We start from the raw sequence: 14,025 nt of genomic DNA, 5'->3' as shown, positions 1-14,025 counted from the left end.
GCCACTTTACAAGAATATCTTGCCCAGAGATTGTCAAGAGTAGACAGCGGGAAGGCTTGCATTGACTTGCAAAATATAAAATTAACTAATGAGTTGGAATATTTATCAAACACCACTTACACTTCAGCTAACATAATATAGAAATTACCCAAAAAAGCTAGTATATTTCTTCACCGTAACCACAAAAAAAACATCAAGTTGTTCCATAACATTTCAATGATTTATTCATTTCGTTTGTTGCAATTCACAGCATCCGATCGAGTTCGCTGATTCAACAATATCAACGGAATCATCAACGGAAAATGGATAAGTTGTACAGAATTGCTAACAACCCAAAAGCCTTAAAATCTACCTAGGCAAAAAAAAATTAAAAATGACCGCCAAAAACTTTTACTGAGCTGTTACGCTAAATTTATAAATTATGAGAATCTAAAAAATAAGGGTTGTAGGAATTGGAAACGAATCTTCCAAACAGGTTGCGGTTTTGACGTAGATTACGTCTTACGGCAACAATTACAGGGACCCAATTTCAATACAGGGATCCAATTTCAAAACCGAAAACATCGAGATCGGCACAAAAAATGTCCAATTTCAAACGTTTTAAACCCAGTCAGTTTCCAACCGATTCCTGTCATTTTTGCAGCAATCGATTGGAAAATCATTTAAGCACCAGTCCGAATGCAGAAAATTGTAATTTGATTGTTCAAACTATTGTAATATTGAAAATTGTTGAACATTGTCGAAACGCAAATGTCGACTTTTTAATTGGTCGCTTGCTGCCTTTCCCTAAAAAGGGCGATCGAATGGAGTACCTAGTTAGCCGGGAATGCACTCTTCGGGCTATATAAGAGACTGTTTCTCCTCAAGCAAATCAGTTTACTAACAACAGGCAGCAGCAGCGGACATCAACACCGATGGCAGTAGGCAAAGTGGATCAGCATCGAGCAACAGCGGCGGTGGTAGTGGTTAGCTGCAGTTCTTACCTCTTTCAGTTCGGCTTCCCTTCGATCTGAGTTGGACCCTACCAGCGGTAATCCAATTCAGATATCGTTGGGTGAATACAACCCGAAACTGAAAGAGACTCGCACCGCCAGGTGATTTGAGAAGCCACCATCATCCAGCGTATGTATATATAGGGTGTGCGCACATAACGTGTGTGAATATCTGTAGCGCATGTCCCTAATATATAAGTGTGTGGCTTGCTATATAGCGTGTGTGTGTTTATGGAGTGTATGCATGTCTGTAGCGCGTGTGTGCATGTTTATAGCTCGTGTGGGTTGCTATATGGCGTGCGTGGTTTGCTATAAAGCGTGTGCATGTCTAACGTGTCTGTGAATGTCTATAGCTTGTGTGGCTTGCTATTTAGCGTGCGTGGCTTGCTATTTAGCGTGCGTGACTTACTATATAGCGTGTGTGGCTTTTTATAGAGCGTGTGGATAGAGTGTGTGGCTTGCTATATAGCGTGCGTGGCTAGCTGTATAGCGTGTGTGTATGTTTATAGCATGTATGTGCATGTCTATAGCTTGTGTAGCTTGCTATATAGCGCACGCGGCTTGCTATATAGCGTACGTGGCTTGCTATATAGTGTGTGTGGCTTGCTATATAACGTGCGGCTAGCGTGCGTGGTTTGCTATATATGCTATATAGTTTATAGTTTGTGTGGCTTGCTATATAGCGTGTGTGGCTAGCAGTATAGCGATTGAAATTTTCATATATAGATAATTGCTAATAAATCTCCTCATGTCGAATTTAATTATCCCTGTAAATCATCCAAAACCAAATAAAAAATTTGCCATGTTGAAAAAAAATTCGCTTGTCAATAAATGGCATTGACAAACACAATTAACCTCAAAGTTTATCTGAAGAATTTCTGAACTAGTGAGCCTGAATCACATAATTTTTCGCGCAAGCCTTACTAATTGCAGCAATCAGTTGCAAAATTATCTACGCTATCGTAAAATGCAGAAAATTGTTATTTGAACTGTTTATTTATTTATTTATTTATTTGATGTTTTCATCTGGCTAAATATGCCTCAATGAACTTTTCGTGATGAGGAAAAGCCCTTTTGAGTCACAGTATGTTACTCAAAAAGGCATAAAAACCTCATATCTTTTCTTACTCTACAAAATCATTTACAAAGTATAATCAAGAACGAATACAAATAAAAAGAACAAGTTACATGATTTGATTGGTCAGTCAGTATAAATCTATCATTAATTTTATAGTTAATTTCGTAAAATTCTTGTCATTGAAGTTCTCGCCCTCTATTCAGAAGTTTACGTTGAAATGCCGCATTAGAGAAGTTGAAATCGTAGAGGTGGTAGACCTCATTGAAGCTGGTAGCCATAAAACGGATCGGCTCATGGCGACCGTATTCCGTACGCCGGGCATCGAGAGAGAGAAAATCCCGCTGCCGTAAAGTCCTTTCAGGTGCGTAAAAATTAAGTTGCGTCAGAATTTGCTCAGAATCAGCGTCTCCTTTCAGTATTTTTCCGACAAAAACAGCCTGAGCAACGAATCTCCTGTGTTCTAGTGTGCTTAGACCCAACAGGTTACACCGGTGTTCATATGGTGGCAAGTTCACTGTATCTCGCCATGGCAAACGTCGAAGAGCGTATTTTACGAATTTCTTCTGCACTGATTCAAATCTGTTTTTCCAAGTGTGCTGATATGGGCACCACACAACTGCATTGGACTCTAAAATCGAGCGCACTAAAGCACAGTACAGCGACCGCATACAGTGAGGATCGCAAAATTCGTTACATATTTTAAACATAAATCCGAGCTGTCTGTTGGCTTTAGTAATTATTTTGTCGTAGTGAAGGTGAAATGAGAGTCCAGAATCGAGTATTACTCCCAAATCTCGAATGTGGTCAACTCGTACAAGAGGTTGGTTGGAAATGCTGTAGTTGTAAATGATTGGGTTCAGATTTCGATGGAACGTTATTGCATTGCATTTATTGATGCTAATCGTTAGAAGATTTCTCGAGCACCATTCTTCGAAAATGTTGATCCATTGTTGGAGCACATGACAATCATCGATGCGTTTCACAGTTTTGTATAATTTTACATCATCCGCATAAAACAGCCGACATCCCGGTGGCAGTAAAATCGACAGTTCATTGATAAATATTGAGAACAGAAGTGGACCGAGGTTGCTTCCTTGTGGTACGCCTGACATGTTGGAGAAGCTTTTAGATGATACGGATCCGATCTTGACACAAAGCCGTCTGTCCGTGAGATAGGACCTGAACCAACTAATAAGACCATCGGAGATACCAAGTTTACTTAATTTTAGAAGCAATATGCCATGATCAACTCTATCGAAAGCAGCTTTTAGATCAGTATATATTGCGTCAACCTGAGAACCGGCATCAATATTACGTAGGCAGTATGAAGTAAACTGAACCAGATTCGTGGAAACGGATCGTTTGGGGTAAAACCCGTGTTGGTCAGCTGATATATAGTTTTTACAGCTCGAGAACAGTACTTCATTCATAACGATCTCAAATACTTTGGAGCAAGCACATAATGACGTTATGCCGCGATAGTTTGCAATATTTTGCTTTTCTCCTTTTTTATGCACAGGGAACATGATTGACAATTTCCAGCTGGTGGGGAATTTGCCTTCACGGAGAGACTTGTTGAAAAGTAACGTCAATGGCTGGAGTAATGAGCTCGTGCATCGTTTCAGGACACAGGATGGTATTCCATCTGAGCTGGGTGACGTAGAAAATTTCATCTTGGAGATAGCGGATTCTACCTGTTGGTGGTTTACAATAAAATTCCTCAGTTCACATGCGTTGGTAGGGGTATCTCTACACGCATCTGTAGCTTGCTGAGCGGAGGCAGTGTAGTTGTTGAATGCGCTTTGAAAATGGGTGGCGAAAAGTTCGCATTTTTCAGAAGGGGAGCATGCTACGTCATGATCTAGAAACATCTCCACGGGAAGCCCATTATCCTTCCGTTTGGAGTTGACGAAAGTCCAAAACTGCTTAGGATTTTTACGGAGATTATCTTGTGTTCTAAGGGAATAACGTTTATATAGATATCGGTTGTAGAGGCGGTAGTTATTGCTGGCACGCAAAAATTGTTGCTTATGGAACGGGCAACGGGTTCTACTATAATTACGCAGTGCCCTAGATCTTATACGCTTGAGACGCCGTAAATGAGCATTTCCCCAGGTTGGTTTAAAAAGAGGTCTACAAGCAGGAACATGTTCAACCAACGCATTGTTAACAAACTGCGAGAAAAAGTCAACTGCCTCGTCAATGTTGTCTGCAGTATCTAAGAACGTCCAGTCCATTCGAAGAAAAATTTCGTTCAACGCTACGTAGTTAGCTCTGCGATAATCCAGTACAGTGTCGTTAGAGTAAGGTTCAAAAACGGTCGGAACAGGTAGTTTAGCTTCAACTACAATGACAGGGTGGCCAGGGTCTACTGGAGTTAGCGGTTCTATGCCTTCAAATAACTGACAGTGTCCTAGAAGTGAGTCCGATATTAGTACTAAGTCAAGCAACCCTCTTTGTGTGTTTAGAATTTGGTTAATCTGTTTCAAACCATTCTGACTAAAGCCATCGAGTAGTGTCGAACATGCAGCAGAGATGTGTGACTCAAAAACATCCACAGTGAGATAATTGCGAGTGGTGAGGTTCCATACTAGACCAGGCTGATTATAGTCGCCAAATAGAAGCGCATGATCTTGTTCTTTTAGGTTAGAAAAAATAGCTCTGACTGAATCAATGTGCTTGTTTACGCTTGCCAAATCATTTTTGCGGTTCGGGGGTAGATATAATACTCCAACACTGATTTTCAGATTAGTTAATTTGAGCGTTACCCATAAATGCTCAAGAGAGTTATCTACGGGAGTTCGATCCTTGCAACTGTTTAGTGAAACTGACACAGCAATGAGAACTCCACCACCGCGAGTTTTTGTGCTATTAAAGCGGTTACGATCCATTCGGTATACGACATAAGAATTTCCGAATAATTGAGAAGAATATATCTTATCGTCGAGCCATGTTTCAGTCAAGACTATGACATCGTAACATGATTCAGATACTGCTAGAAGAAAATCATCTATTTTTGTGCGCAGACCACGGACGTTCTGGTAGTAGACTTCTAATTTTCTGAAAGATTGATCGTTCGGTTTATGAATAGTGATCGCGTCTGGTGGCAGGGTCCGATTGACCAGAGCAGCTTCAGCAGAGTGAACGGTGAAGTTTAACTCCGGGTTCGTCTGAAATGGTTGAATACGACTAAGGCGGGGCGCAGTATCTTCAGATGCTTCGGCAGGACATATAGTCAGTGTAGCATTACCTGGGCCAACCAGTTCGTTTAGTTGGTGATAATGATCCAGCGATGATGAAGTCCACGATGTTATTGCGGAAGAATCGGTGTCTGATTTCGACCAAGCTTGCTCAGATAATTGGTGAGTACAGATGACATCAACTGGGCTGGTTGAATCCGAGTCCAATCTAATCGGGAGTAGTTGAATACGATTGAGGGAGGGCGCAGTATCCACAAAAGCTTCGGTAGGACATATATTTAAAAAAGTATTACCTGGACAAACCAGATCTTTCCACTGGTTAGAAGCGGCTGTCGAGAAATCATCAGATGTTTTGGCATTTAATTGCTATATTGAGAAATCGATACGCTGTCGAGCTTTCTTCAGTTGTTTCTGGTAGATGGGACAATCACTGCTCCACGATGAATGGGTGACATCAAGCAGCTCGTCAGGGGGCGGCTGTCGTTTGGTATTAAATTGATGGCAATTAACACATTTTTTTGCGTCTTCCTGGCATTGGTCGATTTTGTGATCGCCAGAACACTTGGGGCAGCAAGGAGGTTTGGCACAAGCTGCTGCTTTATGTCCGTATTCCGAGCAGTTGAAGCAGCGACCAACATCGGTCGCCTCCGTGACTCTGCACCGATCCCATGCCAGGATAACTCGCTCGAGATTCATTAATACGTCAAATCCCCGTGCGTCAGTTTCGAGTATGGCAGTCATTTGATTTGATTTTCGTTTATCATTACAGGTGATCCGAATGACTTGTATATCCAGCGAACTGGCCGCTTGGTTTTGCTTCTTCAGGCAGTCTACTAGCTTTTCTTCGTTCATGCTCTTAGAAAAACCCACAATTTTAAGTCTCGGTTTCAACGGCTTCGGAGTGCTGACGGTGTATTTCTCTGACAACCGATCAGTGGCAGCCTTGAAAAGTTTTGACGCTAGGTGCTGATTCTCACATCGAATAACCACTTCACCAGACTCTTTCATTCGCAGCTCTTTAACGGCAAATTCAATCGGGTCAAGTTTTTCACATATGTCGCTTTTAGTAGCATCAGCAGGTTGTGCAGCATTTGGCTTAATCAAAACTGTTTGTTCCATTTTCATAATCGTACTAGATTTGCGTTGCGGAGAGCACGGGCTTTGACAAGAGACAAAGGGTAGCGGTTGCAGAAGTGGGGTGCTGATCGGGTTGTTCATAGGTAGTTGCACATTGTTACGACGTTTACCTGAGCGTAATAGACCACCTTCCGAAGTGTTATTGGCAGATTCTGCAGCATCACGAGTAAACATCGCTGAATCCTCAGACGATACTTTACGCTTTTGTCGGTTGGTATTTAAATCATCAGCAGCTTTGCGCTTTTTCCCCTTCGAGTTTAAATCATCCGAATCCCGAACAACATTCGCATAGGAAGGTTTGTCAACAGCAGCGGCAGCAGAAGATTCAAACACGGCCACAGATGGCACGCTACAGCCTCTACTTTTATCACTAAGAGCCGAGAGAACACTAGGCAGTAGTGCTGCATTATTTTTTTCGAACTCCGCTCTAACCAAATTCGGTAGCGTCAGATTAATTTTATCGATGCAATCGAACAGTTCGTCTACTTTTTTTGCCAACTGGGTAAATTGCTTCTGGAAGTCATTCAGTGAGGTTTGTTTTTTCCTGCAGGCAAAACACATATACTGCAATGCATTGTTTTCACGTACAGCTTTGGCAGCAGCATCACTAAGATCAGAGCAGCGTGTGTGCAGAATTTGATCACATCCACCGAAGCAGTATATTCTGTCGTTTTCAGAGACGATCTTCATCGAGCACACGTTACAAGCAACAGTCGTCATTGTCTAGCCCCTTCCCCTGACCCTCAGCCGTAGAACGGCCTAGTAGGGAGCCAACCGATGAAATTGAAGGCTGCGGCACTTTCGGTCACAAGAGGTAGATCTTTTTCACCGATTTCTACCGATAACGGCTATCAATTTTCAAGCACTATACACGGTTGATTAGTATTGTTCTGATAGTACACGTGAGTGCACTTTTGACGAAAAAACGCTACGGTTTTCACAGGTAAATGTTACAAAAAACGAGAGCAATAAAAGACTGCAACGTACTTGCACATTACACAACGAGAACGATCATAGATGGAGAATGCACTATTTGCCCTTGTTTATAGCCTCTTCGTAGCCACTGCCTAAATTAAGATATCTTAGCGCAACTTGATACAAAAAAGCCACAAAACAATTCAATATCATTCTTGTTTTGGATACGGCAGCAAATGAAACCGCGGTGCCGGCTAAAGAGGTAAACGTCATCTGGAGCAATGAAACTATTAAATTAATTAACCCCAATTGAGTGTATTCCCAAACCTATTCCAAGAAAGACATTGACATAAGACAGGCTGTCGTATTCTAAGTTACCTCTGTGGTCGTGTCTTATAAACAACCTCTTCAACTTTTTCATTCACGTTTTGATTTATGCTGTTTCCAGGTTGCAGGTTGAAAATAATTTCGCTGGTGTGGAGAAAATTCGCTTCCCCCCGAAACCCCGGAGACTACCTCCCAGATCCGGAAACTTCAGGGGAAACCCAGAGAAGTGGCGCACCTTAAATTCTTCTATATGCTCTTGCGAATAAACACACAGCTGCTTGCAATTGATTCATCTTACCCATCGCTAACATAAGCTTTTACAACGCTTAATGGTAACGACAGGCATGCTATGATGAAAAGGAAAATCATTGATAAATTCGCTGTATTACGATGCATGTGTCTAAGTTCTAATGAAACACTACAAAAAGGCATACTTTGCATCGCGCACAGGCAAGGAGCATAACAGTAGTATAATCACTGAAGTCCATGGCGAACGCAACGGCAACGCTGCAAGTCGCACAATTTTGTTTCCATGGACTGTTACGTTTTTGCTGGTGTTGCTACTGTTGCTCAGGAAGAAGCCCCCCTATCGTCTAACGGCTGTCGTATTACTGTACATTTTCTAAGGCTGCTCAGAAGTCATGACAAAATGAGGAATGAAACTCAACTCAAGGATCAAGGGGTGGATGTGCGGACCATCCGTCGATCTCGCACTGGCGAGATGATTCTTGAGCTTTGAAATGATGCGAAGAACAAGGGCCCTTCCTACAAGGTGGTGGCCGAGCAGGTGCTTGGAAAAGAGGTGCAGGTTCGGGCACTCACCTCGGAGGTGACTCTCCAGTTCAAAAACCTGGACGAAATCACCGAGGGGTGCGACGTTGCAAGAGCCCTCAAAAATAAGTGCGGGTGGAGGTGGCCCTGCGCCAATTCGCCTCCGACAGGGTCCAGCGGGGACCCAGGTGGCCACCTTCCGACTAGCAAGGGGCCCAGCGGGAGCCAGTTACGCTGACGTTGCGGTGGTGCAAGCCATAAAGCGAAGGATTGCGGGGAGCCTCCGAAGTGCGTGGTGTATTCCGAAAAACGGGACACCAAACACTTTATGGGAGGCCCAAGGAGCCCAGCCTGTAAGCCTGCTGCGAAACCACGGGCGTAGGGGTAACGCGACTAAACCTGAACCACTGCTAAGCGGCTCAGCAGCTACTTTGATAAGCAGTTACTGAGTCGCTGTCGGACATCGCCATCGTATCCAACCCCTACCGTATTCCTCCAGGAAATGGTAACTTGGTTGCGGATAAGTCCAGTATGGCGGCCGTATGGACGGGGAGCAGGTTCGCGGTTCAGGAGGTTGTTTTCAACTCAAGCGAAGGGTACGCGGTTGCCAAGGTTAACGGAGTGTTTTACTGCAGTGTCTCTGCTCCGCGATGTTGGTATACCGAAAGGTTCACCAGTTATCCATGAAGCTAACGGGCCTAACGCCGTTGGTGGGGGCGGGTGATTTCAACGCTTTGGCTGTTGAGTGGGGAAGTCGCTCTACGGACCAGAGGGGTCAGATCGTGTTAGAAGCTTTGGCAAGCTCAACTTAGATCTGGCCAACGTTGGGACCAAATGTACATTTAGCAGAAATGGTGCGAAGTCGATCATATATATGACGTTCTCCAACCCAGGACTGATCCAGAACTGGAGGGAAAACGATGGCTACACTAATAGCAACCACCAGTCGGTTTGCTATAGTAGAGAAAACAATGCGAGGCATCAAGTGACGGGTAGAACCAACACTCACACCGTCCGCGGCTGGAATACATCGCATTTCTATGCCGAGGTATGCGAAGAACCATGAGAAGAGAGTGCAATGGAGGCGATTGGCTCCGCCCGACTGCTGATGAACTAGTTGCCGTTCTATCACGGGCGTGCGACGCCACCATGCCTAGGACCCGTCAACCTAGGAATGGGAAGCCACCGCCTCAGCGTTCCTCAGTGCAAGACGGAGGATGCAGCATGCGCGAGCAGACGACCAGAGAATTGAGTGCCGCGTAGCATTTAGCTCAGCAAGATCGGTGCTAAAGAGTGCGATTAAGGCAAGCAAGAGGGTCTGCTTCTATAGGCTATGCGCGAGTGCCAATAAGAACCCGTGGGATAACGCCTATGGGATAGGAGAGCTGCGTAGCCGCAAGGTTACCGAGTCCGCTTTGTCATGCGGATGGTCGTGGGTTCGAATCTTAGTAGAACCAGGCCATCCAGTGTCAAAAAAAAGGACTTAAGCATGGGTTTATTCTCAGGCTTCCCACCAGTTACCCTTCCTTTACGCTGAAATCTACAATACCTTTGCGTGACTTCCTCTTAACAAAAATTAAGTCCCTCTTATCAATAAAACTGACCAGAAGGGCGCACGACGAAACTTCTCCAGGGAATTATAATTGGTGATATTCGGCAAAGAGGAACGAGTATCGGTATAGTAGAACAGTAAGCGTGTAAGAAAGAGTATCACATTACACACAAGCACTGATGAACAATAATAATAAGCATGTCACTTCTCAATAGCGGTATTGCTATTAACAGAAGTGCGGGATACAGGAGACACCCGGGCATATCTCACAATAGATCTACGATTCTGGTCGCAGTGAGGAAGTCCATGCAGGAAAAACGCCTATAGGATCGTAATGGCGAAGACCAAAGGCTTGCTGGCGCCTGCAAAGCGATCACCAGCGATGCTGGAGGGTATCATCGGGATACTCTTTCCACGCCACGAGCCTAGTTCTTGACCTCCGGCAGTCGAGTATTACGTCCACGTTTCAGTATCTCAGACACAGACCAGGGATGGTAGGCCAACCTGACGAACATCCAAGCCGTGAGCGACGACAGCCGTGTCGAGATTGAGGGAGAGGTTAGGGTTACGAATGAGGAACTCATCGTGATCGCCAACTCCCTAAAGGTGAGCAAGGCACCGGGACCGGATGGAATCCATAACCTGGCAATCAGGCTGGCGATAAAAACTGTTTCGGGCAGTCATGCAGAGGTGCCTGGATGACTGTCTCTTCCCAGGGGACCCATCGGCATACAGGCCTATCTGCCTGTTGGACATTGCGGACAAGGTGCTTGAGAGGATTATCCTCAACAGACTGGTGAGGTACACGGAGGGTGTAAACGGTCTGGCAAGTAACCAGTTCAGTTTCCGTAAGGGTAGGTCCACGCTATATGCTATCCCCTCCGTCACCAAGACGGTGGAGGTAGAACTCCAGTGCAAGAGAAGGGGCATACGCTATTGCGTAATCGTCACGCTTGACGTGAAGAATGTGTGCAATAGCGCCAGTTGGGACTCCATAGCTCTTGCGCTCTGGAGCATCAATGTACCGGTGTCGCTGTACAAGATTATGGAAAACTACTTCCAGAACCAAATACTTGTTTACAATACGGAGGAGGGTCAGAGGTGCGTCCCAATTACTGCAGGAGTTCCGCAAGGTTCTATCCTGGGACCGGTGTTGTGGAATGTCATGTATAACAGGGTGTTGAAACTCAAGTTCCCTGTAGGAGTTGTGATCGTCGGCTTTGCAGACGACATAACGCTAGAGGTCTACGGCGAGTCGATCGAGGAGGTCGAGTTGACGGCCGCTCAATGTATACGCAAGGTGGAAGACTGGATGCACTCCAGGAAACTGGAGCTAGCGTACCACAAAACGGAGGTCACGGCTGTGAATAACCGCAAATCAGAGCAACAGGCGGCGGTCAGAGTCGGAGACTGCATAATCACCTCAGAGCGATCTTTGAAGCTCTTGGGGTTTATGGTTGACGATAAGCTCACATATAAGAGTCACGTCAACTATGCTTGAAAGAGGGCTTCAACGGCTTTTGCAGCACTATCTAGAATGATATCGAATAGTTCAGCGGTGAATTACAGCAAGCATAAACTTCTTGTCAGCGTGGTTTCGACCATACTTAGGTACAAAGGCCCAATGTGGTCTAATGCGCTAGGTACTAACAGTTATCGTAGTAAACTGGAAAGTACCTGCAGGTTCATGCGCCTGAGGGTTGAGAGTGCGTTTAGTACAGTGTCATACGACGCAATCTGCGTCCTGTCCGGCATGATGCCTATCAGCATAGCCATTAGGAAGGATGTAGATTGCTTCGACTAACGTTACACAAGGGTCATATGAGGTACCAGAAGATCACTATCGATGATCAGATGGCAGCAGGAATGGTCCAATTCCACGAGAGGTAGATGGACGCACCGACTTATTCCGGTGGTATCCAGGTGGGTCAAGAGACGCCATGGAGAAGTTAACTACCACCTGACACAGATCCTGTCAGGTCATGGTGTCTTCAGGCAGTACCTATACAGGTTCGAGCATGCGGGGTCCCTCATGTGCCCAGAGTGCATGGATGCGGAAGAGACTGCTATGCATGTCTTCTTCGTATGTTGTCGTTTTGCGCAAGCGCGCAGCGACATGATGGTTATGATCGGGCCAGACACTACTCCGGACAATCTAGTTCAGGAAAAGTGTGAAGACTCGAACATTTGGAGGACGGTTTGTGCAGCCGCCTCTCAAATATTCCTAGAGTTGCAAAGCAGGTGACAGGTTGATCTCCGACACGCCAGTGCCAGCTAACTGCCAGTCTTCAGGTTAGTTAGCTAATTATCTCAGAGACTTGAAAGAGCCAGGAAGTTGCACAGAGCATAAAAGCAGCTCCCCGAAGCATTACTTAGCGGTCGTTCCGGGGAGTATTATGGGCTGGAGGTTGGAGGGTTTTAGTGGGTCCGATCACTGATAGTATGCCAAAAAACCACTTCTGAATTGAGAAATGGATGTATTTAGGATTGTTAGGAAATGGATGTGTTTTGGTTTATTAGTACGGAGTAGGGCCACCATTAGCTGCAAGAACTGCTTGAATCCTCCTAGGGATCGATTCGTACAGTCTTCGAATTTCCTCCAGCGGTATGTTATCCCTTTCATGAATTCTCGCATAACTCTGCAAACCGTAGCTTTCGACCAATTTACAGGTCTCGGCAATCGTAGCAGCTGCTTCACGAGCACCGACTATGCGGCCAGGTTGAAATTCCGTTAGCACGAATGACATTGCTGAACATTCTTTAAAAGTAAACAATGATGCAATGAAACAGTATTTCACTCATACGACGCACAACGTTGCACCGTTCCATAGACAAAAATTAAAAAAGTTGATTTCTTATCGAACCAATTCTATATGCTGATATGTTTTATACATGTTTGAGACGTACTGTAATGATATAATTAACCTCGTAAGTTCACCCATACGATTATGAAACGCATCTCATGTGAAGTGGTTTCAACTATTCAAAAGATACGTTATTTTTGAAAAATTCTCATAGTTTTCAAATTAATTTTTTAATATATGTACTCTATATCTTTTCAAGTCAAAACCAATATGGCAACGGTAGAGGCATGTAACTACTACATTTTAAATGTTACTATTGAGATATAACGCAGCGCATCTGGAAGTTAAAGGCTTATTGGTCATGCTCTTTTATGCTTGAAGAAAAAAGACACTTTCGATTTAAAATCGATCGTCAAAAAAAGTACCCCAAAGTACCTCACTGAATTTCACTTTTTCCCCTTATTTGGAATATTCTTCAAACTTTGAAAGTGATTCCCATTGCTCAAGTTTGCTCTTTCAACCGGAATTCGCGTTTTCGAATGATACCTCTGGAACCAAGAGTGAGCAGTTTATCGTATATATGTCCCTTATGTATGTCTTATGTATAACACGTAGTTTATGTGTAAAACACATAAAAGATTCCTGGATTAATGATGTCTAAATGTTTTGCAACAGTAAACCGTATATAAACATAATCAAAAGGGTATTAAATAAAAATAATAATAAAAACTGATTGTGATGGCGTTTAGGTCACTTTTTCATCGCCTATAAATTATTTGAATATGCTTTTCAAGCCTTTTATCTCGTAATGGATAATATTCTTGGAAAATTATCATTTAATGCCTATGTACAAAAATATGGCGTTTGAGATATTTTTGCGATTACGCATTTGGCATTCGCCACTTATTCAAATAGTAGCTCTCATCAGTACTAAACATTTTTCGTGTCACGCCAATTGAAAAAAAAAACTGGAATGGCTGTTTTGATTTTTGTCCCGCGTTCCCATACATTCAACGCACTGTGCGACGCGACGCGGGACAAAATACAACACTTATCGTTCTTACTACACTAAACATTTTAAATTTTTTACCTTAAAACTCAACCGGTTTCGGGCGTAATACTGCCCATCTTCAGGAGGAGAGTCCGACTGGTTACACTTCTTTATACGTTGTTCGTATACGTCAGAGAGCAAAGAGATGCTACGGGGCTCTCTGCTTTACTATGTTAAATAGGCAGGATCAGAGCCTGA

The 14,025-nt window shown here is 44.0% G+C and overlaps 2 protein-coding genes across 7 annotated transcripts in view; both read right to left on the bottom strand.

Annotated features, from left to right (window-relative positions):
• LOC129733821 (glutathione hydrolase 1 proenzyme-like) overlaps nucleotides 1–14,025 on the bottom strand; it is an 840,124-nt gene that overhangs the window by 655,006 nt on the left and 171,093 nt on the right. The window lies entirely within an intron of this gene.
• On the bottom strand, nucleotides 4,862–7,397 carry LOC129733822 (uncharacterized). Of its 2 annotated transcripts, none has more exons than XM_055695343.1 (2): nucleotides 5,321–7,397; nucleotides 4,862–5,240 (listed from the first exon to the last, which is right to left on the bottom strand). In XM_055695343.1, exon 1 carries the CDS (start codon nucleotides 7,125–7,127, stop codon nucleotides 5,637–5,639), a length of 1,491 nt encoding a protein of 496 aa, XP_055551318.1. In that variant the 5' UTR covers nucleotides 7,128–7,397; the 3' UTR covers nucleotides 4,862–5,240; nucleotides 5,321–5,636. The 2 variants fall into 2 exon arrangements, with proteins under 2 accessions (XP_055551318.1, XP_055551319.1); XM_055695344.1 differs by having other exon boundaries at nucleotides 4,862–5,478; nucleotides 5,564–7,397.

Source organism: Wyeomyia smithii, chromosome 1 (genome assembly GCF_029784165.1).
Source record: "Wyeomyia smithii strain HCP4-BCI-WySm-NY-G18 chromosome 1, ASM2978416v1, whole genome shotgun sequence".
In the NCBI taxonomy this organism is placed as follows: Eukaryota; Metazoa; Arthropoda; class Insecta; order Diptera; family Culicidae; genus Wyeomyia; species Wyeomyia smithii.
This window is presented reverse-complemented; position numbering and strand designations above follow the sequence as displayed.

Bases quoted from the DNA above. Each gene is read 5' to 3' on its own strand.
- LOC129733822 (XM_055695343.1), bottom strand. From the start codon at position 7,127: ATGACGACTGTTGCTTGTAACGTGTGCTCGATGAAGATCGTCTCTGAA.